The 26,024-nt window shown below is 37.6% G+C and overlaps 1 protein-coding gene across 1 annotated transcript; it reads left to right on the top strand.

Moving 5' to 3' along the window:
- Positions 1-18,026: 18,026 nt before the first annotated feature.
- On the top strand, positions 18,027-18,327 carry TCEAL7 (transcription elongation factor A like 7). The gene is given in 3 exon segments (XM_043897342.1): positions 18,027-18,096; positions 18,099-18,185; positions 18,188-18,327. Coding segments are annotated over 3 exon segments (297 nt in total).
- The last annotated feature ends 7,697 nt before the right edge of the window (positions 18,328-26,024 follow it).

Here is a 26,024-nt window from a genome sequence, read left to right on the forward strand (position 1 = left end):
ATTCGTCACCGCGGAAGGCCACGCCCTCACCCCACCCCTCCTGCCCCGAGCGGGGGTCTCTCAGAGCCGGAGCCAGCAGGGACACCTCCCCTTGCACCCACTCTTACCCACCCACCCCGCCGCCCACCACCCGGCCCCGTGACACTTGTCCAGGAGCCGGCGTCAGAGCTCTCCTTTCTTCATTTGTTCCTGGGTCTTTCTCTTCTGGCCTCGGAAGGGCAGTACCTTCCCAGGGGGCCGATGGCCAGGCCCACTTCTCTGCTGAAGACTTGAGTTTTCCCTCTTGTTCCCAGGACACTCCTTCCACCTGCTGTCTTTGCTTCCAGTCTCTTTTCCTCCACTAAAACGGATAGAAGAATTAGGTCTGGAAAAGAGCCTAGGAGTCTGGATTTTGAAAAATTCTTAATATCTCTGTGTTTTGTTCCCTTCCCTTTATTTTAAACAAGAGTCAATGTACTTTTTAAAAAGGAAATACATCGTGGTTTTTATTTGAAAAGGGGTTAAAGTTTGGTGAAAAGAAACCAACCACCTGTTTCTTCTGCTAAGTCGTTATATAAATATAGACTCTACAGGCAGCTACATTTTTAGAACTTAGAAAAGGACAGGGCAGCTGATGGTTCCTCTTCTGAGGGTCCCCTAGATTCATGGGGCCCTTCCATGAAGTGAGCCAATAAGTGTGTAGCGCAGCAGAGCCTTGTTTGTTTTTCAGAGCTAAAAGAACAGCAGAAACTCCGTCACAAATTTCTGATTCAAAAGGCAGTAAGTATGTCTGTTTGCAAACCGCATGATCATATGTTGATAAATTCCTGAGGCATCTACAATAAACCTACTGTAGAACTAAGAATTTAATTTAGCACACTTGTAGTTATACAGAAACTCAGTTGTGATCCTGTATGCTAGCAATGAACAATTGGAATTGGGATAAATTTAAGAAAACATGAAGAAAACTCATACACTGAAAACTACAAAACACCACCGAAAAAAGCTAAAATCAAAATGAATGTGAAGATAAACCATGGTCCTTGATCAAGAAATTCAGTACTGTTAAGATATTAATTCTCTTTAAATTGATCTATAAATTCAATGCCTCCCTTGTAGCTCAGGTGGTAAAGAATCTGCCTGCAATGTGGGAGACCTGGCTTCCATTCCTGGATGGGGAAGATCCCTTGGAGAAGGAAATGGCAACCTACTCCAGTAGTCTTACCTGGAGAATCCCATGGAGAGAGGAGCCTGGTGGGCTACAGTCCATGGGGTGGCAAGAGTCGGACAGACTTAGCAACTAAAGCACCATGAATTTAGTGCTGTCAAAATCATACTTGCAGCAGGCAACTTCATATAAATTGATAAACTTTGTTTTTGTTTAATTGCTAAGTCATGTCCGACTCTTTGTGACCCCGTGGACTATAACCCACCAGGCACCTCTGTCCACGATATTTCCCAGGCAAGAATGCTTGAATGGGTTGCCATTTCATTCTCCAAAATTGACAAACTTACCCTCCCCCCAAATTTATATGGAAACACAAAGGGCCTAGAACAGGCAAAATAATTTTGAAAAGAAAAACACAAATCTGGAAAATTGTGTTATCTAAGTTCTAGACTTACAATGTAATTGTACAGATAGTGGAGTATACAGACACTGGACTTACCAAAATTAAAAACTACTTTTTGAAAGATATGGTTAAAAGATGAAATGGGAAGCTGGGAGAAAATATTTATAATATGTGTAACCAGCAAAAGGTTTATATCCAGAAGATGTATAAAGGGCTCAAATTTAAAAAGAAGAAGGTAGCAATGCAATTAAAAATGATCAAAATAAATAATATATGAAAATTTAAAAAAAGACAAAGATGATCAGAATAAAAATGATCAAAATAAATAATATATGAAAATTTAAAAAAAGACAAAGATGATCAGAATGAACAAAAATCTCACAAAAGTACGTATATCAATTACCAATGAGCTCATAGAATGATGCTCAACCTCAATCATCAAGAAAATGTAAAAAAAATACAGAATAAAATATCACCACATACTCATCAGAGTAGCTAAAATTTAAGTCTGACAATCTTAAGCATTTTTGAGGATACGGACAACTGGGATTCTCATTCACTGCTGATAAGAAGTTCAATCACCTTGACAGATTTTAACAGTTTCTTGAAAAGTTAGACTTATACTTAACCATATGTCCTGGAAATTCCACTCTTAGGAATTTTCCCAAACAGAATTTAAAATATATTTCCTCAGAAAAACTTGCACAGGAATGCTCATAGCAATTCCATTAATTATAGCCCCTAAATGGATACAATCCAAAAGTCCATCAAGAAATGAATAAAAAAATTGTGATGCATTCATGCATTAGAATACTTTGAAGCCATAGAAAGGGACAAAGTACTGGTACAAGCAAGGACAGAGATGCATCTGAAAAAATATCATATGTAGGGAGAGTTACTAGATACAAAATAGTGCATTCTGCATGATTCCATTTATATAAAGTTCTAGAAAAGGCAATGTGTATACAGGTCGAGAAGCAACAATTAGAACCGGACATGGAACAACAGACTGGTTCCAAATTGGGAAAGGAGTACGTCAAGACTGTATATTGTCACCCTGCTTATTTAACATATATGCAGAGTACATCATGCAAAATGCTGGGCTGGATGAAGCATAAGCTGGAATCAAGATTGCCTGGAGAAATATCAATAACCTTAGATATGCAGATGACACCACCCTTCTGACATCAAGCAAAGAAAAACTAAGAGCTTCTTGATGAAAGTGAAAGAGGAGAGTGAAAAATCAGGCTTAAAACTCAACATTCAGGAAATGAAGATCATGGCATCTGGTCCCATCACTTCATGGCAAATAGATGGGGAAACAATGAAAACAGTGACAGACTTTATTTTCTTGGGCTCCAAGATCACTGCAGATAGTGATTGCAGCCATGAAATTAAAAGACGCTTGCTCCTTGGAAGAAAAGCTATGACCAACCTAGACAGCATATTAAAGAGCAGAGACATTACTTTACCAACAAAGGTCAGTCTAGTCAAAGCTATGGTTTTTCCAGTAGTCATGTTATGGATGTGAGAGTTGGACAACAAAGAAAGCTCAGTGCCAAAGAATTGATGCTTATGAACTGTGCTATTGGACCGAAGACTCTTGGATAGTCCCTTGGACTACAAGATCTAACCAGTCCAACCTAAAGGAAATCAGTCCTGAATATTCATTGGAAGGACTGATGCTGAAGCTGAAGCTCCAATACTTTGGCCACCTGATGCGAAGAAATGAGTCCTTGGAAAATACCCTGATGCTGGGAAAGATTGAAGGCAGGAGGAGAAGGGGACGACAGAGGATGAGATGGTTGGATGGCATCACCAACTCAACGGACATGATCTTGTGCATGTTCCAGGAGTTGGTGATGGACAGGGAAGCCTGGCGTGCTGCAGCCCATAGGGTCACAAAGAGTCGGACATGACTGAGTGACTGAACTGAACTGAGAACAGGCAAAACTAAATTATATTGATGTAAATTTAATTAAAACAATGTTTGCCTGACTTGAAACTTGTGATTTTTCTGACTGTAAAAGGGGCATAACAGAGCTTTCTCAGCTGAGGGAAATGTTCTCTATCTTGATGGGGTAGTGACTCCACTGGCAATGTTTGTTGAAATCATTGAACTGTATAATTAAAATGCCTATGTATCTTATTGTATGTAAATTATACTGAATAAAGGTGACTAAAAGTCAAATAGGAAAAGCCTAATTAAATACTTGCAAGACCTCTACACTGAAAATTATAATATAATTTTGAAAAACATTAAAGAAGACCTAAATAAGTGTAGAAATATGGATTGGAAGACAATATTTTAAAGTTGTCAATTATTGCAAAATTGATCCATAAATTCAATGCAATCCATATAAAATCTCAGCAGATTATTTTTCTGTTGACAAGCAGAATCCCAGCTTTGTATATGAAAATGTAAATAAAGAACCAAATATAACCAAGACAACTTTGAAGAAGAGCACTCCAAGATTTCCATACAAGATATCAAGCTTAATACAATGCTATAGTGAAGAAATAGTATGATATTGTCTCAAATATTAACATATATATATTCATTCATGCACACACGCACACATGTGAAACTTACCTACACATACTATCCTTGATTTATGGCAAAGATGACAGTGAAGTAGATAAGGATTTTTTTTAAGTCATAGCAGATCAGTTGAATATCCATGTGTGAAAAATGTTTGTTAATTCTACCTTAAGTAATACACAAAAATAAACTCACAATGGATTGCAGATCTAAATGAGAAAGGTAGAAATACTGTTCTAACGCAAAGCACACAGGAAGTCGTCTTTGTGACTTTGGAGTAGGCAGTGTTCTTGAAAAGGACACAAAAAAGACTAACAACAAGGATTCAAAAATATTACAAATTGTATTTTTTAATATCAGAAACTTCTATTCGTCAAAAGATATCATCAAAAGAATAAAGAAGCAAGCCCCAAACTAGGAAAATGTTTTTGTAACATATATCTGAGAAGTGATTTGTATCTATAGAGTATAAATAACTTTTACAAATGAATAAGAAAAATCCAATCCAATAGAAAAATGAGTGAACACCTTAAAATAACAGCTCAAAAATCAGAATATCCAAATGTCTAATACATTTGTGAAAATGTGCTCAATTTCATTAGTGTGCAGAGAAATGCAAATTAAAACCAAAATGTGATACTGCTAAATGCCACTCAGAATGTCTAAGCTAATAAAGACAAAAAAGCAAGTGTACAAGTGTTTTACAAGTACAATTAGAGCTGGTATTAACACTTTGGAAAACTGTTTGAAAAATATATAAAGGTAAGCATATGTATACTCTAAGACCCAGTACTCTCATTCTAGATATACCCATAATAAAAAGTGTGCATTGTTTTACCAAACAACATTTACACACATGTTCATAATCTGTGTTAGTTGCTTAGTCATGTTCGACTCTTTGCGAACCCATGGACTGTAGTCCACCAGGCTCCTCTGTCTGTGGGATTTTTCCAGGCAAGAATACTGGAGTGGGTTGCCATTCCCTTCTCCAGGGGACCTTCCTGACCCAGGGATCGAACCCAGGTCTCCTGCATTGCAGACAGATTCTTTTCTGTCTGAGCTACCAAAGAAGCCCATAATAGCACTTTTTAAATTGCCAAAATTAGCAAGTATCCAAATGTTCTTCATTAGGAAAATGTATTGCTTAACTGTGTGGAATATTATTCAGCAATAAAAAATGTGCAAATTACAACTACACATAATATGTATGGATCTCACAAACATAATATTGAAATATTGAAATAAAGCCAGAGTGAAAAAGAGGAATGTATGTGAGTTTGTATGGATTTTGACACAGGCATTGCTATCTATGATGCTGGGCACTTTTGGGTAATGACGGGAATGGAATTTCTACAGTGTTGTTAATGTTCTGGCTTTTTTGTTTTGTTTTAATGTTTGTTAAATGGTTCTAGTTTGTAAAATTTTACTGAGCTACATATTTATAATTTGGACATTTTACATATGTATTTTTTACTCTATTAAGAAATTCCTTAAATGCCAAACAAACCTACATCATTCTTCTCATAGTAAACTGTTAAAAAAATTTGCATACTATTGGTGGATATGTAACTTTGTACATTCTTTTTAAAAATTTATTTTATTGATGTAAAGTTGATTTACAGTGTTGTATTAATTTCTACTGTATAGTAAAGTTATTCCATTATACATACATATATATATATTTACATATACATTCTTTTTCACATACTTTTCCATTTTGGTTTATCACAATGAATTGAATGTAGCTCCCTGTGCTATACAATAGGAACTTATAGTTTATCTATGATTTGGTAATTCTTCCTGGAGAACTATTTGACAGTAATTATTATAAGAAATGTCCATATTGTCTGATACAGTCACTTAATTTTTTACATTCTATTCTACAGAAAAAAATAAACATGTGTAGAAAGAGTTGCACATAAAGATGTTCTTTTTCGTTGAAAAAACAAAATATACAAATGTAGATTATTAGGCTTAAACAAGTCATTGCCTATCTACATAACTGAGTTCTAGTAAACAATAAAAATACACTGTAAAAGTATATTTGATGATAAAGAATGCTTTTCATGATTTACACTTTAAATAATAGAAAAGTAGATTAAAAATAACATATTCAATGGGATTGTAATATTAGTCTATATGCATATACATATAAACATTAACTGTAATGAATAAAATATAATGAATCCTTATTTCTGAATATTCTTATATAGTCAATATTAAAACAAGCAATTTCTATACATAAAACCACCAGAAATAAACATAGCAAATAACAAACTAGGAAACAAGCACAACATATATTATTAATTCATTTTAGCCACATTTTTTCATGCTTCAGAAAAAAGTGATATGGAAAAATTCTTCCTTTCCACACAGAAAATCTATCACCCTCTTCACAAGTTTAAGATACAAGATAAACCACTGTAATAGAGACCCCCAAAATACAATGGTTCAAATAAGAGGGAAGTGTATTTCTCTCATACAAAATAGTCTAGAGATAGAAAGGAACTTTTGGGCAGGTGAATCTGTCTGCTATATGAAGTCAGGTGCCTTCTATCCTGTTGCTCTGCTATCTCTAAGAGCGTTGTCTTTATTCTTTTTTTTTTTTTTTTTCACATGATTGCTTCTTTTTTTTCCCCTTCAAAATCTTTTTATTTTTTATTTTATTTATTTATTTTTTGTCTTTTTTTTTTTTTTTTTTTTGCCTTTATTCTTCATCTGAGTTCTAGGACACAGGAAGGAGGAAAGACAAAATAGTAGGCAAACAATTCCCTTTTAATTTTTTTAAAGTGTTTTTTTTTTAATGTGGACTATTTTTTTTCAATTCATTTTTATTAGTTGGAGGCTAATTACTTTACAATATTGTAGTGGTTTTTGCCATACATTGACATGAAGCAGCCGTGGATTTACATGTATTCCCCATCCCGATCCCCCCTCCCACCTCCCTCTCCACCCGATCCCTCTGGGTCTTCCCAGTGTACCAACCCCGAGCACTTGTCTCATGCACCCAACCTGGGCTGGTGATCTGTTTCACCCTTGATAGTATACTTGTTTCAATGCTATTCTCTCAGAACATCCCACCCTCGCCTTCTCCCACAGAGTCTAAAAGTCTGTTCTGTACATCTGTGTCTCTTTTTCTGTCCTGCATATAGGGTTATTGTTACCACCTTTCTAAATTCCATATATATGTGTTAGTATACTGTATTGGTCTTTATATTTCTAGCTTATTTCACTCTGTATAATGGGCTCCAGTTTCATCCATCTCATTAGAACTGATAAAAATGAATTCTTTTTAATGGCTGAGTAATATTCCATGGTGTATATGTACCACAGCTTCCTTACCCATTCGTCTGCTGATGGACATCTAGGTTGCTTCCATGTCCTGGCTATTATAAACAGTGCTGTGATGAACATTGGGGTGCATGTGTCTCTTTCAGATCTGGTTTCCTCGGTATGTATGCCCAAAAGTGGGACTTTTGGATAGCAGCCATCCTGACTGGCGTGTAATGGTACCTCATTGTGGTTTTGATTTGCATTTCTCTGATAATGAGTGATGTTGAGCATCTTTTCATGTGTTTGTTAGCCATCTGTATGTCTTCTTTGGAGAAATGTCTGTTTAGTTCTTTGGCCCATTTTTTGATTGGGTCATTTATTTTTCTGGAATTGAGCTGCAGGAGTTGCTTGTATATTTTTGAGATTAATCCTTTGTCTGTTGCTTTGTTTGCTATTATTTTCTCCCAATCTGAGGGCTCTCTTTTCACCTTGCTTATAGTTTCCTTTGTTGTGCAAAATCTTTTAAGTTTCATTAGGCCCCATTTGTTTATTTTTGCTTTTATTTCCAATATTCTGGGAGGTGGGTCATAGAGGATCCTGCTGTGATTTATGTCAGAGAGTGTTTTGCCTATGTTCTCCTCTAGGAGTTTTATAGTCTCTGGTCTTACATTTAGATCTTTAATCCATTTTGAGTTTTTGTGTATGGTGTTAGAAAGTGTTCTAGTTTCATTCTTTTACAAGTGGTTGACCAGTTTTCCCAGCACCACTTGTTAAAGAGGTGGTCTTTTTTCCATTGTATATCCTTGCCTCCTTTGTCGAAGATAAGGTGTCCATAGGTTTGTGGATTTATCTCTGGGCTTTCTATTCTGTTCCATTGATCTATATTTCTGTCTTTGTGCCAGTAGCACACTGTCTTGATGACTGTGGCTTTGTAGTAGAGTCTGAAGTCAGGCAGGTTGATTCCTCTAGTTCCATTCTTCTTTCTCAAGATTACTTTGGCTATTCGAGGTTTTTTGTATTTCCATACAACTTGTGAAATTATTTGTTCTAGTTCTGTGAAAAATACCGTTGGTAGCTTGATAGGGATTGCATTGAATCTATAGATTGCTTTGGGTAGTAAAGTCATTTTGACAATATTGATTCTTCCAATCCATGAACACAGTATATTTCTCCATCTGTTTGTGTCCTCTTTGATTTCTTTCATCAGTGTTTTACAATTTTCTATAAAAAAAGCTTTTAAGTTTAATAGGTCCCACTTGTTTACTTTTGCTTTTATTTCCAATATTCTGGGATGTGGGTCATAGAGGATCTTGCTGTGATTTATGGGATTTTGATAGGGATTGCATCGACTCTGTAGATTGCCTTGGGAAGTATGGTAATTTTAACAATATTAATTCTTCTAATACATGAACATGGGATATCTTTTCATTTGTGTCATCTTAAATTTCTTTCATCAACATCTTGTCATTTTCCAAGTACATGTCTTTAACCTGTTTGGTTAGATATAGTCCTAGGCATTTTATTCTTTTTGATGCAATTGTAAACACATTTTTTCAATTTCTTTCTGATAGTTCATTGTTAGTATATAGAAATACAACAGTTTTCTGTATATTTATTTTGCACCCTGCAAGTTTATTGATTTTATTTATAGTTCTAATAATTTTTCATGGCATCTTTAGTATTTTCTACGTATAGTATCAAGTCACCTGCAAAGAGTGACAGCTTTATTTCTTCCTTTCCAATGTTAATTCCTTTATTGTCTAATAGCTGTAGCTGGGGCTTCCAACACTATATCAAATAAAAGTGGTGAGAGTGGGCATCCTTGTCTTGTTCTTGATCTTAGAGGAAATGCTTTCAGCTTTTCACCATTGAAAATGATGTTGGCTGCAAAGTTAGTCATATGTAGTCCTTATTATGTTAAAGAATGTTCCCTATATGCCTACTTTGTTGAGATTTTTTTATTATAAATGCATATTGAATTTTGTCAAAAGCTTTTTCTGCATCTATTGATGTGTGTAGTTGTTCGGTCATGTCTGACTCTTTGCAACCCTATAACCCTATAACCCCCCAGGCTCCTCTGTCCATAGAATTTTTCAGGCAAGAATACTGCAGTGGGTTGCCATATATGATTTTTATTCTTCAATTTTTAATGTGGAGTATCATCTTGATTGATTTACAGACAGTGAACCATCCTTTCATCCCTGGGATAAATCTCACTTGATCATGGTGCATGAACCTTTTAAGTATTATTGAATTCAGTTTGCTAATATTTTGTTGAGGATTTTTCCATTTATGTTTGTCAGTGATATTGGTCTGTAATATACTTTTTTATGGTTTCTGTCTAATTTTTGTATCAGGGTGATGCTGGACTCATAGACTGAGTCCAGAAGTACTCTTTCCTCTAATTTTTTCAAATAGTTTGAGAAAGATAGGTTTTAACTCTCCTTTAAATATTTGTTAGACTTGACCTATGAAGTCATCTGGCCCTGCACTTTAGTTTGTTGGGGTTTTTGGTTTTGTTTTTTTTACTGATTGTTTCATTACTGGTAATTGATCCCTTCATATTTTCTATCTCTTCCTGATTCAACCTTCGGAGATTGGATAGTTCTAAGAATTTATCTATTTCTTCTAGGCTGTACATTTTATTGGCATGTAATTATTCACAGCAATCTCTTATAATCCTTTGTATTTATTTCTACAGCATTGGTTGTAACTTCTCTTTCTTTTTTTTTATTTTATTTAGGCCTTCTTTCTTGATACATCTGGCTATAGACTTATTAATTTTGTTTGTCTTTTCAAAGTCCCAGCTGTTAGTTTTATTGATCTTTTCTTGGGTTTTTTAGTCTCTATTTCATTTATTTCTACTCTGATCTGTTTTATTTCTTTCTTTCTAGTAACTTTGGGCTTTGTTTTTCTTTTTCTAGTTGCTTTACATGTAAGGTTAGAGTGTTTCCTTGAGGGTTTGTTTGTTTGTTTGTTTGTTTGTTTTCTGAGGTAAGCTTGTACTGCTATAAACTACCCTCTTAGATTGACTTTTGCAGTGTCCCATTCGGTTCGAAATCATTGTATTTCCATTTTCACTTGTCTCCAGCTATTTTTTAACTTACTTATTTGACTGTTTGGTAGCATGTTGTTTAGCCTTGATGTATTTGTGGTTTTTGCAGTTTTTTTTTCTTGTGCTTGATTTCTACCTTTATATAGTTGTGGTCAGAAAAGATGTTAGATATGTTTTCAATCTTTTAAAATTTATTGACTTGTTTTTTGGCCTAGCCTGTGATCTATCTTGGAGAATGTTTCATGTGCATTTGAAAAGAATGTGTATTTCATTGCTTTTGGATGGAATGTCTACATATATCCATCAAATTCACATGGTCTAATGTGACATTTAAGGCCAGTGTTTCCTCATAGATTTTCTGTCTGAATGATCTGTGCCATGATATAATTAGGGTGTTAAAATCCCCCAATATTATTGTGTTACTGTCAATTTTCCCTTTGTGCTTGTTAATATTTGCTTTATGTATTTATATAAAGATATTATTATGCTTGATTTTTGTCCTCAAACTATCCTCATTTTCTAAAAAAAAATTTTCCTTTTTTCCATTCAGCTTATGTGATTTCCACTGCTGTCTGATCCATTCTTGTGCATAGTCTAACCTTCTGTTGATTCCTTCTACTCTATTTTTTATTTCAGTTATTGCAGTGTTCAGTTCTGTTTGATTCTTTGTATTTTTAAACTCTTTTTTGAAATTCTTACTGTGCTCATCCATTCTCTTGAATTCAGTGATCATCTTTATGATCATTACCTTGAACTCTTTATTGGGTAGATCGATTATCTCCATTTTGTTCATTTCTTCTCTTGGGGTTTTGTCTTGTTTCTTCATTTGAAATGTATTCCTTTAACTCCTCATTTGGCCTAATTCTCTGTTTTCATTTCTATATATTGGGCAGTTGGTTATATTGCCTCATCTTGGAAAAGTAGTCTTATGTAGGAGATGTCCTATTTGGCCCAATACCATACTCCCTTTTGGTCACCAGAGCTATATGCTCCAGAGATGCCCACTGTGCGGGCTACATGGGCTCTTCTATTGTGGTGGAGAGGACTACTGTGGGCACAGTGGTAGATGGGGTTCCCTAGCCCAGTTGGTTGCCAGGCTCTGCCTTCTATCATGATTGCCAATCTGCTTGGTGGTGGGGCTGGGTCTTGGGGCAGCAGGCTATGGAGCTGGAGGTCCTGAAACTGATGCCAACTTGCTGGTGGGTAGGTAAGCTCCTATTTCTATAGGCTAGAAAGAGGACTCCAAAATGGCACTTGCCAATATCAGTGTCCTTGTGGTAGAAGGAGCTCCCCAAAATGGCTACCACCAGCATCTATGACCCAGAGGGAGTCTCAGTTTCCTCCTGCTTCTCTGGGAGGCTCTCTAAGATCAGCAAGTGAGTCCAAACCAAGCACCTTTCAAATTATTGCCTCTGCACTATGACTTGGAGCACATTAGATTTTGTGTGCACCCTTTAAGAACAGAGTTTCTGTTTCTTACAGCCCTCTAGTTCTCCTGCACACAAGTTCCACTGGCTTTCAAAGATTTTCTAGGGACTTGCCTTCATAGTGCAGCAACTCTGGATTACAGAATCTGATATGGAGCTTGGACTCTTTACTCCCTGGGGAGACCCTTTGCAATTGTGATTATCTTTTCATTTGTGAGTTACCTACCCAGGGATGTGGGTCTTTACTATATATGTGTACATGTTTCCACCCCTCCTACCTGTCTCACTGTGGTTCCTGCTTTATATCTTTGCTGCTGCTGTGGCTAAGTCACTTCAGTCATGTCCGACTCTATGCGACCCCATAGACGGCAGCCTACCAGGCTCCTCCGTCCCTGGGATTCTCCATGCAAGAACACTGGAGTGGGTTGCCATTTCCTTCTCCAATGCATGAAAGTGAAAAGTGAAAGTGAAGTCGCTCAGTCGTGTCCAACTCTTCGAGACCCCATGGACTGCAGCCTACCAGGCTCCTTTGTCCATGGGATTTTCCAGGCGAGAGTACTGGAGTGGGTCACCATTGCCTTCTCTGCTTTATATCTTTAGTCGTGGAAAATCTTTTCTGTTAGTCTTCAGGTTCTTGTCATAGATAGTTGCTCTGTAAATAGTTGTGATTTGGTTGTGCCTGTGGGAGGAGGGGAGTTCAGCGTCTCTCTACTCCACTTCTAACCACTGGGCACACCTTTAAACATTTTTAACTGTAGAATTCAATGTATTTTAGTACACTTATAAGTGTACAGTTATCAACACCATCTAGCTCCAGAATATTTTCTTCATCCCAAAAGGAAATCCCAGCCCTCTTAAGCACTCTGATCTCCACTCTTCCCTTAGCCCCTGGAAAACATTCATTTGCTTTATGTCTCTATTGATTTGCATATTATGGATATTTAATATAAATATGATCATACAATATGTGGCCTTTTATGTCTGGTTTGTAACTCACTTGTCATTCTTTGCCCAGTTTCGTGAAGTTTCACTTTATGTATGTGCAGCTTAATATATAGCAATGGACTCGAGGGAAGCTTTTTAAAGACTTTTGGAGAATGTCTTTGTGTACTAATCCCTCATCTTTGGTATTCTTCCTGACTAACTTCAGCCACCTCTACCTCCAATATCTTTCTTGTCAACTCAGGAAAGCAAACACTCCTCTTCTTTATGCCACCCACCATCCATAGGATGCCTTTAGTCAAAATCCAAAGCAATCATAGGGCTTACCTTGATTGCTTCTCTTTTCTCAGGAACCACACCCTTGTGCGGCCAATTGTATACAGTCTGAAAACATTGTAGTTATTTGATGTATTTGTTCATTATCTAGTTCTTCAAGGCAGAGGATATGCCTGATTCCAGTTTGTCTATCATTTCTGTCATTTGTTTTATTTTAGCATGCGTGTGTGCATGTTAAGTTGCTTCAGTTGTGTCTGACTCTTTGCGACACGAAGAGTGGACTGTAGCTATGCCAGGGTCCTTTGTCCATGGGATTCTCCAGGCAAGATTACTGGAGTGGGTTGCCATGCCCTCCTCCAGGGGGTCTTCCCCACCCAGGGATCGAACCTGTGTCTCGTACATCTCTTGCATCAGCAGGTGGGTTCTTTACCACTAGCACCACCTAGGAAGCCCTTATTTTAGCATATTTTGCACAATTCTGGACAATTTACTTACAGAGTCCCCTCACCCTGTGTGAAGCCATATTGAAAAAGGAACCAGCAAGTCAGCTTGGTGTCTACCTAACACACAGAAATATTCACCCATCCTTGCCATAACAAAGGTGAGTGTACATTATGTCTCTGTCTTTACCCTGCTATCCCTTTTAGATCAACAGAATAAGTAGTAACAAGTTATGTTTTTTTTTCCAGTAGTCATGTATGGGTGTGAGAGTTGGACCATAAAGAAAGCTGAGCACCAAAGAGTTGATGCTTTTGAACTGTGGTGCTGGAGAAGACTCTTGAGAGTCCCTTGGACTGCAAGGAGATCAAACTAGTCAGTTCTAAAGCAAATTGATTCTGAACACTCACTGGAAGGAATTATGTTGAAGCTGAAGCTCTAATACTTTGGCCATGTGATGTGAAAAACTGACTCATTGGAAAAGACCCTGATGCTGGGAAAGATTGAAAGCAAAAGGAGGAGGTGGCAGAGGATGAGATAGTTAGATGATATCACCAACTCAACAGACATGAATTTGAGCAAACTCCAGGAGGTAGTGGAGGACTTGGTAGTCTGGCATGCTGCAGTCTATGGGCTCACAGAGTCAGACACAACTTAGTGACTAAGCAACAAGAACAACTAAGAACTGTACACCAGTTCTGTACCTTCTTCTTGCAGATCTTTCTCTGCATGTAATTCTCTTAGAGCCTCCACCTCCACTCAGTTTAAAAGAGGATAGAACTATGCTCTTCCTTTCATCCATGAAAAAGGGATAGAATTGACTTTCATCACGTGCCACCCCTGGAGTTTGAATGTGCATGCATACTAATTTGCTTCAGTCATGTCTGACTCTTTGTGACCCTATGGACTATAGCCTGCCAGCTCCTCTGTCCATGGGATTCTCCAGGCAAGAACACTGGAGGGGGCTGCTGTGCCATTCTCCAGAGGATCTTCCTGACCCAGGGACTGAACCCATGTCTCTTATGCATCCTGCATTGGCAGGCAAGTTCTCAACCACTAGCTCCACCTGGGAAGCCTGGAGTCTGAATACCTTAGTTAAAATTCTATGTGCACTATTTACTGTGGGCTTCCCAGGTGGTGCTACTGGTAAAGAACCCACCTGCCAATGCAGGGGACATAAGAGACATGGGTTTGACCTCTGAGTCAGAAAGATCCCCTGGAGAAGGAAATGGCAATCCACTCCACTATTCTTGCCTGGAGAATCCCATAGACAGAGGACCCTGGTGGGGCTACAGGCCATTGGGTCACAAAGAGTCAGACACAACTGAAGTGACTTGCCACAAATGCATTTTATAGAAGGTAGAGATACTAATGATAGAGAATACCAGAAAAACAGGCTTATTAGAAGGACGAACTATGGTGCTGTGTGTGCTAAGTCACTTCAGTCGTGTCTGACTCTATGCAACCCTATGGATCAAAGCCTGCCAGGTTCCTCTGTCCATGGGATTCTCCAGGCAAGAATACTGGAGTGGGTTTCCATGCCCTCCTCCAGGGGATCTTCCTGACCCAGGGATCAAATCTGTGCTTCTTAAATCACCTGCATTAGCAGGTGGGTTCTTCACCACTAGCACCACCTGGGAAGCCCTGAACTATGGTATTTGCTTTCATTTTTGTAATCTGGTCAGTTAACAAAGAGAGACTGCTTTCAAACTGGAAAAAAGAACCCCACAAATTCAATGATCTGCATGAAAACGCTGTTTACAGAGGCTTCAGGACTTCTCCACCCCACCAACAGATCACAACTAACCATTCCTTAATAACTGTGACAACAATGCCCCACTCTTTTAAAGATCTCTTTTCTTTCTCCTCTTAAATAGTTTTTGGAACTATTTACCTCAAAATGGTTGGTGGCAACTTTGCATTTATGATGAGCCACTGTTTTCCTAAAAACAAATATTAAGAACACATCTCTAGGAATTCCCTGGTGTTCCAGTGGTTAGGACTCCATGCTCTCACTGCCTGGGAGGACCCAGGTTCAATCCCTGGTCAGGGAACTAAAATCCTACAAGCTGTACAGCATGGCCAAAAATAAATAAATAAGTAAATAACATTTAAAAAATCCCTCTTTCTGTTGCATATATTTCAAGCTAACCAATCAACAACAGATTCACTGATTAGTACCAAAAGTCTTAGCAACAAAAACTTTTGTGTGATAATTGACTAAATGGGGCCAGTTTCTGTTAGTGCTTCTAATTCCCCAATGTGACTGAGTAAGGTCTTTGTTGTTGTTGTTGTTTAGTCATTAAGTCATGTCCGACTGTTTTGTGTCCCATGGACTATAGCCCTTCAGGCTCTTCTGTCCATGGGATTTTCCAGGCAAAAATACTGGAGTGGGTTGCCATTTCTTTCTCCAGAGTAAGGTCCAAAGAAACATAAATAAGATAGAGATGTATGGGAGAAATGAAAATCTATTGGATTCTAAATAAGAGTTCTGAGGAAAGGTGGGATCTTTTAAACACAGTATTAAGGGAGATAAAAGGGCATGGTACAAACTGGGAGAGAGAAGGCATGATACTGAGATCAAAGTAGTAAAATTTTATGACTGACTTTTGAGATCTGAAAATCTAAGGGCGAGGTGTGTAGCATTATGGAATCAGGAGCTCGCCTAATGAAAAGGCTTCCACATACTCAGGAGTGCCTCAAAAGTGTAGCCTCTAGTTGTCCTGTACATTTTAAGCTTCCAAAAATGTGTCTGCTTGGAGATTCTACATTTCTTATGACTCAGCAACAGAAACAGATGGCTGGGTCTTTTTATCCCTTATCGTGAATCTTTTTTCTTAAATGCATGTATTGTTACTGTATTTCTGATTATTAAAGGAATATAATATGTTTATTGGGGGAAGAATAGGAAATTTAGGAAATTATCAGAACAAAACTACAAACCACGATCCCACTCATTACTTCCTTCCTTAATTTACCCCATCCCCTCTAATTTGGTTGCAAGAATTGAAGTGAAAGGAAAATGGTGGCTGTTAGTGACTGAGGAGAGGGCGGGTGAAAGGAAGACTGCTACCTTTCTGTTCTTGTAGTTTAGAAGAAGATGAATAATCTTCTCTCTCCAATACAACCATTTAAAAAGTAACAATTGTTAATATGACTATGGTAATCAGAGAGAGGCAAATTACAACTACAGGGAGAAGGGGCCCCTTTTGACCTCTGGAATTAGCAGTGACAAAAATGAATGACAGGGCCTGGTGGGAGTGGGGGGTGTTGGTAAGCTGCTCTACTGCTCCAGCACAGCTGGTGGGAGGGGAAATGGGGACCAGAGTTGGAGGATGACATAATCCTCACGTGATCAGGAGCTGGCATGAAGTCCCTATATTTCTGGGCTTCTTTCTCCTCTGGTTACCAGCTACTTACTGCCCTGCAGGCATTCCTGCTTGTGACCAAGAGAAAGAGGACATAAAATCTTTAAATCCCAGCAGGTTGGTGTGAGTGAACCACTGGAACTCTTGGGGTGGTAGTGGCTGAATCTAGTACTGGAGAAGGTCTAGGACTGCTTTCCCCAACCCCCCGTGGAGATAATTGTATTTTTGAAGGAGGGTGGGGCTGGAGTAGATAGAAGTCTCTTGAGAGACACCCAGAAGTTTAGTGGTAGTTTAGAAATAATCAGCTTCCCTCACACTGGTAAGATTTCCCTGTTTTCTTCTTTTCTTTACCCAACTCTGTTGAAGGAAATGAGGCGTGGGCTGGTGTGTGGAGAAAGGCTGGAATCCTGAGGTGGAGACAGAGAAATTTAGAGAGAATGTGAAAACAGTTCGTCTCATTGACTGCTAGTGAGGGATGCAGTGAAGTGGGGAGTAAGGGGACAGTGGCCCTGGTAGGACTCAGCCTGAGGGTGAGGGATGCAAGGTGGGGGTGGCACAGAGATCCAGTAGGAAAGGATAGGAACAGGAGGGGAAACAGGAGGTAGGAGATTGGGGGCAACAACAGTGATGAGGATCCTGGATTCAAGATAATAATGTGTTGTCTCTGGGGCTGGTTGATTCACAGAGAACCAACTCCCCACTCCTTCCTTTCTGCCAGCAGGTCTGAGGGTCTGTGTTCACAGATCTCTCAAGGCAAGAAAAACAGAAGGAAACTATCCCAAACCGTCTCTGGTCAGTATGAGAGAGGCACTCAGACAGCGGTCTCTGAGGGTGGGAGTTGGAAAGGTCGAGAGCTGGGTTAAATTTGCGGCCTCACAGCTCACCTCCCTGTCTGCTCCCCTTCTCCCGCCCATCAGAGGCCATTAGCCTTGTCTGCTTGATGGTGGGTTGCTGAAGGAGGAGAAAGGAGGCGGAGAAGGGGTGGGAGAGGAAGGGGCAGCATCTCGAATTTCAGGAGGGCTGGACCAGTGTAGCAGGGGTAGGCTATCAGGCACGTAACCAGCTTCAAAGAGAAACTGACAAGGTTGAATCAAAAGAAGTGAAGCAATCTTACTTACATTTTCTCCCTGGACTTAAGCAGGAAATCACTACATCATGCAAAAATCCTGCAAAGAAAATGAAGGAAAGCCCAAGTGCAAAGTGCCAAAGAGACAGGAAGAGCGCTCGATGGAGAGTTCCAACGCCAGCAAACAGGAGGAAATTTTAGGCAAAGGCTGCTTCAGTCTCTCGAGGAATTTAAAGAGGACATAGACTTTAGCATTTTAAGGATGAAGAAATGACAAGAGAGGGAGATGAGATGGAAAGGCATTTGGAAGAGATAAGGGGTCTGAGAAAGAAATTTAGGGCTCTGCTTTCTAACCGTAGGCATTCTCAGGACCATCCATATCCCATTTAATGCATTTCTCCCCTGAATTCAACTATTTTCTGCTACTAATATTGCAGCATTGGTTCCTTTTGTCTGCGTTTTCTTGCGAAATATTTGCTTCTATTTTATTCCAATCCTTCAGTGTTTTACGTGTGACTCTTGTTACCAACATTTCATCTTTTGACCTGATCTCACTCATTTAACAGAGTTGTTTCATTTGTTTGCATGGGAAGGTGCTCATTGTATATTGTAAAGTGAAAATAATATTGCAAAAATGATATATAGATATACCTATCTATGTATATCTTATATGTACATTTATATATGTCATAATACCAAAAAAGTCTGAATTATTATATAACAAAAGGTTAGCAGTGAATTGCTGTGTTATCTGTATTTTATTTTTTTACCTATCTGCATCTTCTCATTTTCCAAAAATGAATTATATATATGTGTGTGTGTATGTGTGGATTACTTGTGTCACAAAAAACTAAAATAAACAGACATGATAAAAGAAATTGTCAATCACCTTTGAAGACAAATGAAAATGAATAAAATAAAAACAAGTTGCTATCTCTATTAAATAGACAAATGTTTACTTACAATACTCAGATTTATTGAATATGTAAGCATTTTCATACTCACTGAGAGAGTAAATTGCTATATCCATATTTTTTGCTTCCATTCACAGTAAGTACCAAAAGCTCTATACTTTGCATGCTCCATGTCTCACAAATTCTACTGCTTAGACTTTGTCCTAAAGAAATAATAAAAAAAAAAGAAAGAAAGAAATAATTAGAGCAGTGAGCAAATTTTTAGCTATGAGCATTTTTATTTAAAGATTTCATACATTTTCAGGGAGCTTTTTTAACCTAAGAATCAACTACCTGGACTATCCAATCAGAAGAAAATGAATATAGATTCCTACTAGCCACATACACAAAAATACATCCCAGGTAGATTTAAAGATGAAAATGTGAAAAATACAAATAAAATATTGCAATGAAAATTAAGAAAAACTTATATAGTCTTGTGTTGTGATTATCTTCTTAAGCATGAAAGTAAATCCAGAGGTTGTTAAGGAAAAAATATAAATATCTAAAAACAAGAAATAGCCTGGAAGAAGAATATTTGCAATAGCATGACAGATAACAGGAAAATATCTCTAATGCCCCAATAGCTTTTGCAAATGGAAAGGAAAAAATTAACAAATCTGTAAAAATGTGTATATACCATATTACATAAAATTCCACTGCTTTGTGTTATATTAGAGATACATGATATATATCTGACATAGATGATATATACACAGAATGCTTGGATGGATGTTTATTGTGACATTGTAAAAGCCAAGATATTAGAAATAGCTAACTCATCAAAAGGAAAAGGTCAAATAAATTGTTGTCTAGCTACATACCAAGAAAAGTACATGGTAGTTAAAAAGAATGAGATTCCTTTTTTTTTTTATTTTAATTGGAGGCTAATTACTTTACAATATTGTAGTGGTTTTGCCATTCATTGACATGAATCAGCCAAGAATGAGATTCTTACAGTGAATATTGCTGAGTAAAGACATTATATATCTTTATGTTGCTATTGTCACAAGTAATGAATTACCTAGTTCACCTTAATATAAGTTGCTTTAACCACACATTCAATTTCAATTTCCTTCCCACAATTAAACACTTGTCAGTTTTATGGATATGCATCTAAAAATTTATATATTTCTGTTTTGTATTTTAGCTAAATATTATAATGTTACATTATGACTTTCAGGAGCTCTTAATTATGAATTATAAACTAGTAGGCTCTCTGATTATAGGAAGACTCCTGTACAGCTCACCTGAAATAGAGTCTATGGTTATGTATGAACATTAACTTTACAGTTACTGTTTTGTGCATTAGTCTTTTAAGTCATATAGAAGAAAAAGAGAAGTTATAAACCAAATATGCAAAACTATTTGCTTTTGTATTTAGCTATATAGCTATCTCTACCATTGTTGTTTATGTCTTCATATGACTTTGAGTTATGCATTTACTTTGTGTCCCCTTATTTCAGCTTAGAAGTCTTATAGGATGTTCCAAAGGTCAGTGAATACAAATGCAATTAATCTATTTTCTATAGTGTGAATATAATTTGTGTTATTCAAACTATTGTCCTGTTAATTAGCATTCAAGCTATTTCTATATTTTGCCCACTAAAAGAATTGCTACCTGCCATGAGCATGCTTGTACATATATTCAAACTACTGGTGCTTTTATTTCTGTAGAATAGATTCTGGAAAGTAAAACTGCCTGATCAGAAAGTACATGTTCTGGGAATTCTCTGGTGGTCCAGTGGTTAGGACTCTGCATTTTTCCTGTGAGGAATTGGGGTTCAGTCCCTGGTAGGGGAACTAAGACCCAGCAAGGTGAGTAGCAAGGCCAAAACGAAAAAAAAAAATTGTGTTCTTTTACTTTTTCCAGATTTCCTTGCACATATGCTGGGGCCATCAAATGTAATATAAGATAAATCTAAGGCTTATAAACAATGCAGGGTGGCCTCTCCACACTCCTTTCAGTACCCTTGGAAACAATGTATGCTATCTGGAACACATAAAACTGTGAGATGAATGCAGGTTAGATACCCAAACAATCAATGGAGGAGAGCCAAGCTGGAGAGCCAATAACTCTCATGAACTGACATGAAGGAATAATAAACCATTTTAAAGTCAGTGAGTCAGGAAGATCCCCTGGAGGAGAAAATGGCAACCTACTCCAGTATTCTTGCCTAATCCCATGGACAGACGAGCCTGGTGAGCAATAGTCCATGCTGTCACAGAGTCAGACATGACTGAGCAGCCACATCTTAACATCTTGACTAAGTATGTGAGATAGCCTTGTTAATCTTAACATACTGCTTTAACTACACCTTAATCCAATTTCAATCCCTTCTCCACAAACACTCATCAGTTTGACAGCTATCCACCTAAAAATTTATATATTTTAGTATACATTTTAACTAAATGTTATAAAATTACACTTACTGCCCTACTATTTTTTGTTTGTTTGTTTGTTTTTCATTTATTTTTATTAGTTGGAGGCTAATTACTTTACAATATTGTAGTGGGTTTTGTCATACATTGATATGAATCAGCCATGGTTTTACATGTATTCCCCATCCCGATCCCCCCTCCCACCTCCCTCTCTACCCGCTCCCTCTGGGTCTTCCCAGTGCTCCAGGCCCGAGCACTTGTCTCATGCATCCCACCTGGGCTGGTGATCTGTTTCACTATAGATAATATTCATGCTGTTCTCTCGAAACATCCCACCCTCGCCTTCTCCCACAGAGTCCGAAAGTCTGTTCTGTACATCTGTGTCTCTTTTTCTGTTTTGTATATAGGGTTATCATTACCATCTTTCTAAATTCCATATATATGTGTTAGTATGCTGTAATGTTCTTTATCTTTCTGGCTTACTATCATACAGATTATGTTGAAAAAAATTTGAACTGTTTCCCTAGGGTTTAAACGTATAGTTTGCTATTTAAGCAGAAAACCCTTGTCCTAACTTGTATGTGCAATAGCCAACACCATTAGATCATGATTATTCATTAGGTGGCTGTTTTCTTCAATCACCCTCTGAAGTGAACAATTATATATGCTCATTTCCCCTCTTGGTCTTCAACATTGAACCCCATTGTCCCTCCCTACTTCCTAGGTGTCAAGTGTTAGTCACTCATGCACTTCTGTCTTCAAGGCCTGCATGGTGCAGGTGTAAAACTGGTTTCCTAATGACTGCATTTGATTATTGGATTCACTATATGTAAAACACACCTAGCCCAATAAAAATATGCTAGTGGGTTAGGTTTCTTAACAGGAATTCACACATAATAGCAATGGACAAAAATTGCTTGGAAAAATATTCGTATGTCACATAGGTAAATATGGGGATATTGAAAGCAACAACAATGAGCACAATAGAAATGAAATAATTCTGTGAAATACTGTCTCTTTCCTGTGGGTCTAGAGTTCCCTTTTCAAAAATGCAATGGCTCTGAAATTAGCTTTTCATTTCCAAAGTTATATTCAGGCTGTCTATGATCATCTCAAGGTCCCACCTAGAGATATTTTCTTAACATTGCTTTGGTGGAAGATTTTCCTGGCCTCCTTGGCAATCATATTCTTTTTAAAAAAATTCTCTCATAAGATTTCTCTAATTTTCCACAAAATACTAAATATTTTTGGCAATGAGTCTCATTTATCCTAAATATTTACTGCATTGACCAAAGAGAGCCCTAGAGGTATAATAGCCTATCAGAATTCTTCCATATTGGACCAAAAAGTACAGACCTTCATTGCCCGTTATGGAATAGGTACTGTCCACTTCATACCTCTACTACTAAGGGAGGCTCTCTCTAGTATCTTGCCCCAGGACCTTAATTCTTTTTATTTATCTCATGAGGTTCTGCCAGTTTAAAGAAGGTCTTCTGTTTTGTTTTGTTTCTTTTCTGTCCTGTAGAGCCCTGTCCCTTTCCTGAAGGGCTCAGGAAAAGTTTGATTTCATGAATTATCAGGATTTTATCTCAGTGTTTGGCTGAGAGCGGTGTACTTTACAGGCTCTTATGTCCTACACAATAGGAAATAATTACAACTGTAGGTGTAACGAATACATTGAGAATGACAGACTATCTTCTCCCTCACAGAGGGAAGAAGAAATCAAATACTAAAATGAAATTACTGAACATTCACAGAATTGTGAAAATGACTGTGGTGGGGCCACCTTGTTTCTCATAAGTGGTCACCAGTGTTCTCTTAATGAGATGGAAGAGGCAGGCGATATGCCTATAATTAGTTCAAAATGCATATCTCCTATGGGTTGATTTTGTGCCTCTAAAATTAATGTATCTATGCCATAAACACTCATATGTGTTCGTATGTGATCATATTTGGAGATAGAGTATTTACCAAGTAATCAAGTTAAAATACGTTCATTAGAGTAGGTCTTAATCCAAATGAGTTATAGCCATATAAAAAGGGAAAATAAGACATAGATACATACATATAGGAAAGAAAATGTGGGGAGGTATAGGGAGATTTCAGATATTTACAAGCCAAGGAAAGTGGCCAGTAATGGAGGCCCCTTATGCATTCACACCTTGCATAAGATCCAACTCAGATGAAACCTTGATTTGGACTTAGAGCCTCCGCAAGTATGAGACAATAAATAAATGTGTTTAATTGACCCAATCACTAGCATTTTGTACAGGAGCTCTAGAATACTTGAAAGTGTTGAAAGTGTCAGTCGCTCAGTCGTGTCCGACTCTTTGTGACTCCATGGACTGTAGCCTGCCTCGCTCTTCTGTCCATGGAATTTTCCAGGCAAGAACACTGGAGTGGGATTCCATTGCCTACTCCAGGGGATCTTCCGGACCCAGGGATTGAACCTGAGTCTCCTGCATTGCAAGTGGATTCTTTACTATTTGGCCATTTTCTAATACTTATATAATATTTAAATGATCTTAATTAAGTTTATAAAATGAACAATAAAGTAGATAAATAATCATAATTCTTACTCTACTGTTACCAGACCTGAACACCCCAGGAAGACCATTATTGGTTTAGTCAGGATAACCTTGCTGTAGGGTGGCTCAGTGACTGTGGCTACCAGTTTTGAGTCCTTCCTTGGCTGACATGGAGTCAATGTGAACTTTTTAGCTTCTCTGACTGAATGTCCTCACCATCCCTATGATGTTAAGCTGAAAATAATGAAGGTTTTCCACTTCAAAAAGAAGAGAATAAGGGCTGAAAAAGAATGACATTCATTCATCTGAATGAATTAGGGTAGAAACTTCTGATTCTAGGCAGTGTGAAATGAGTTTTTTTTCCTGAATTTTTTGTTGCACTTAACTTCTATGCTGTGTTGGGGTCCTCTTTATAAGTGAATCCATAAACAATGCTAATGTTGAAAAGGTTTCTGAATGGGGTATGCCTATCCTATCAACACCATCATCCGTGAGTTGAGACTTGCAATTGTTAACTCAGTCGTGAAGCCATTTGCCTTCTTTTGCCTTTACAGTGAACCACAACATTGCAAGGTGATTGCTCACTAGGCTCTTATTTCCTCAATCATCAACTGAAGTGAATAATTACTAGTGTTACTCCCCCTTCCAATCTTCAATATCAAATTGCTTTTCCTTTCTCCATCCTAGATTTCCTGTGTATCAGAGACCTTTGAGGTTCCAGTTATCTCTTCAAAACCCAATTGTTTTGTATTTTTAATGTTTTTTTTTTTTATAACTGATGTGTTCATTTAATTTCTGAATTTACAAATGTGAAAGAAACACAGGTCATTAATATATCTAATGGATTCTGTTTCTTAAAATGACTTCCTACATAATATATGTATTATATTTAGGTCTTTAGTCCATTTTGAGTTTATTTTTGTATATGCTGTTAGAGAATGTTCTAATTTTACTTTATTACATGTAGCTATCCAATTATCCCAGCACCACTTATTGAAGAGACTGTCTTCTCTCCACTGTATACTCTTGTCTTTTTTATTATAGATTAATTGACCATAAGCACATAGGTGTATTTCTGGGCTCTCTCTTCTGTTCCACATGCCTGTTTTTGTGCCAATACTATACTGATTGGATTAATGTAGTTTCCTGATATAGTTCAAAGTCAGGGAACCTGATTCCTCCAGTTCTGATCTTCTTCCTTAAGATGGTTTTGGCGATTCAGGGTCTTTCATCTTTCCATACAAAATTTAAAATTGTCTGTTCTAGCTTTGTGGAAAATGCCCTGGTCTTTTCATAGCAGTTGCATTGAGTATGTGGATTGCCTTGGATAGCATGTTTATTTTAACAATATCAATTCTTCTAATCCGTAATCAAGGTAAACCTTTCCCTCTGTTTGTAGTATCTTCACTTTCTTTGATCAGGGTATTATTTTTTCTAAGTACAGGTCTTTCACCACCTTAGGTATGTTTATTCCTAGGTGTTTTATTTCTCTTTTTTTTATTCGTTTTCTCTCATCCTGGAGGCTTTTCAGCAATAAGAGTGATCATTTTTTGAGAAATAACCACTATAAATCATTAATAAATTCCAATATGTGTGGTACTTGGGGGACTTAAATAATGTTTGAGAAAACAATTTAAAATTTGCAAATGTTAAATATTTTTAGTATGTATGTGTAAGTATTCCTATTTCTGTTTGTGTTCTGTATTTGGAGAGTGGGATTTTGTCATTCTCTTCATACTGATCACTAGTTTTGATAAATTTTGGAGATAATAGCTGGTCAATTAATTCCTATGATTTTCAGGAGCACTCTGCTGAGGAAGCCAGGACATTCTGCTCCTGCTTCAATCAGGAGAAGGTTCTGTGTTGGAGCAAAATGTCCACCAAGTGACCTGAGTCACTCTGGTGCCTGAAAGAGTTTGAGATATGGAGGTCAGTCATACTCTCTCAGGAAGCTCTAACTGATTATTTCATTTTTCAACTTAGGTGACTTTCACTGAGTTTGGCTGACTGGGGGTTAAACGTGGGGAAGGGGCACGGCAGGAGTTGGGAGGTGGGACATCCAGTGAGAAGTTACATGGGCTGCCATAGTAACAGGCCTGCCATGGCATTTTATCCAATCAGATAGGGACAGTGTCTGTGACGTCAGAGAAAGCAGGGCTTATAAACTCGGCCAACGGCCTTCAACCACCTCATTGTTCTTCCCTCTGACCTGTGGGGAGTGGTG

This window comes from Cervus elaphus, chromosome X, assembly GCF_910594005.1.
Source record: "Cervus elaphus chromosome X, mCerEla1.1, whole genome shotgun sequence".
Lineage (NCBI taxonomy): Eukaryota > Metazoa > Chordata > Mammalia > Artiodactyla > Cervidae > Cervus > Cervus elaphus.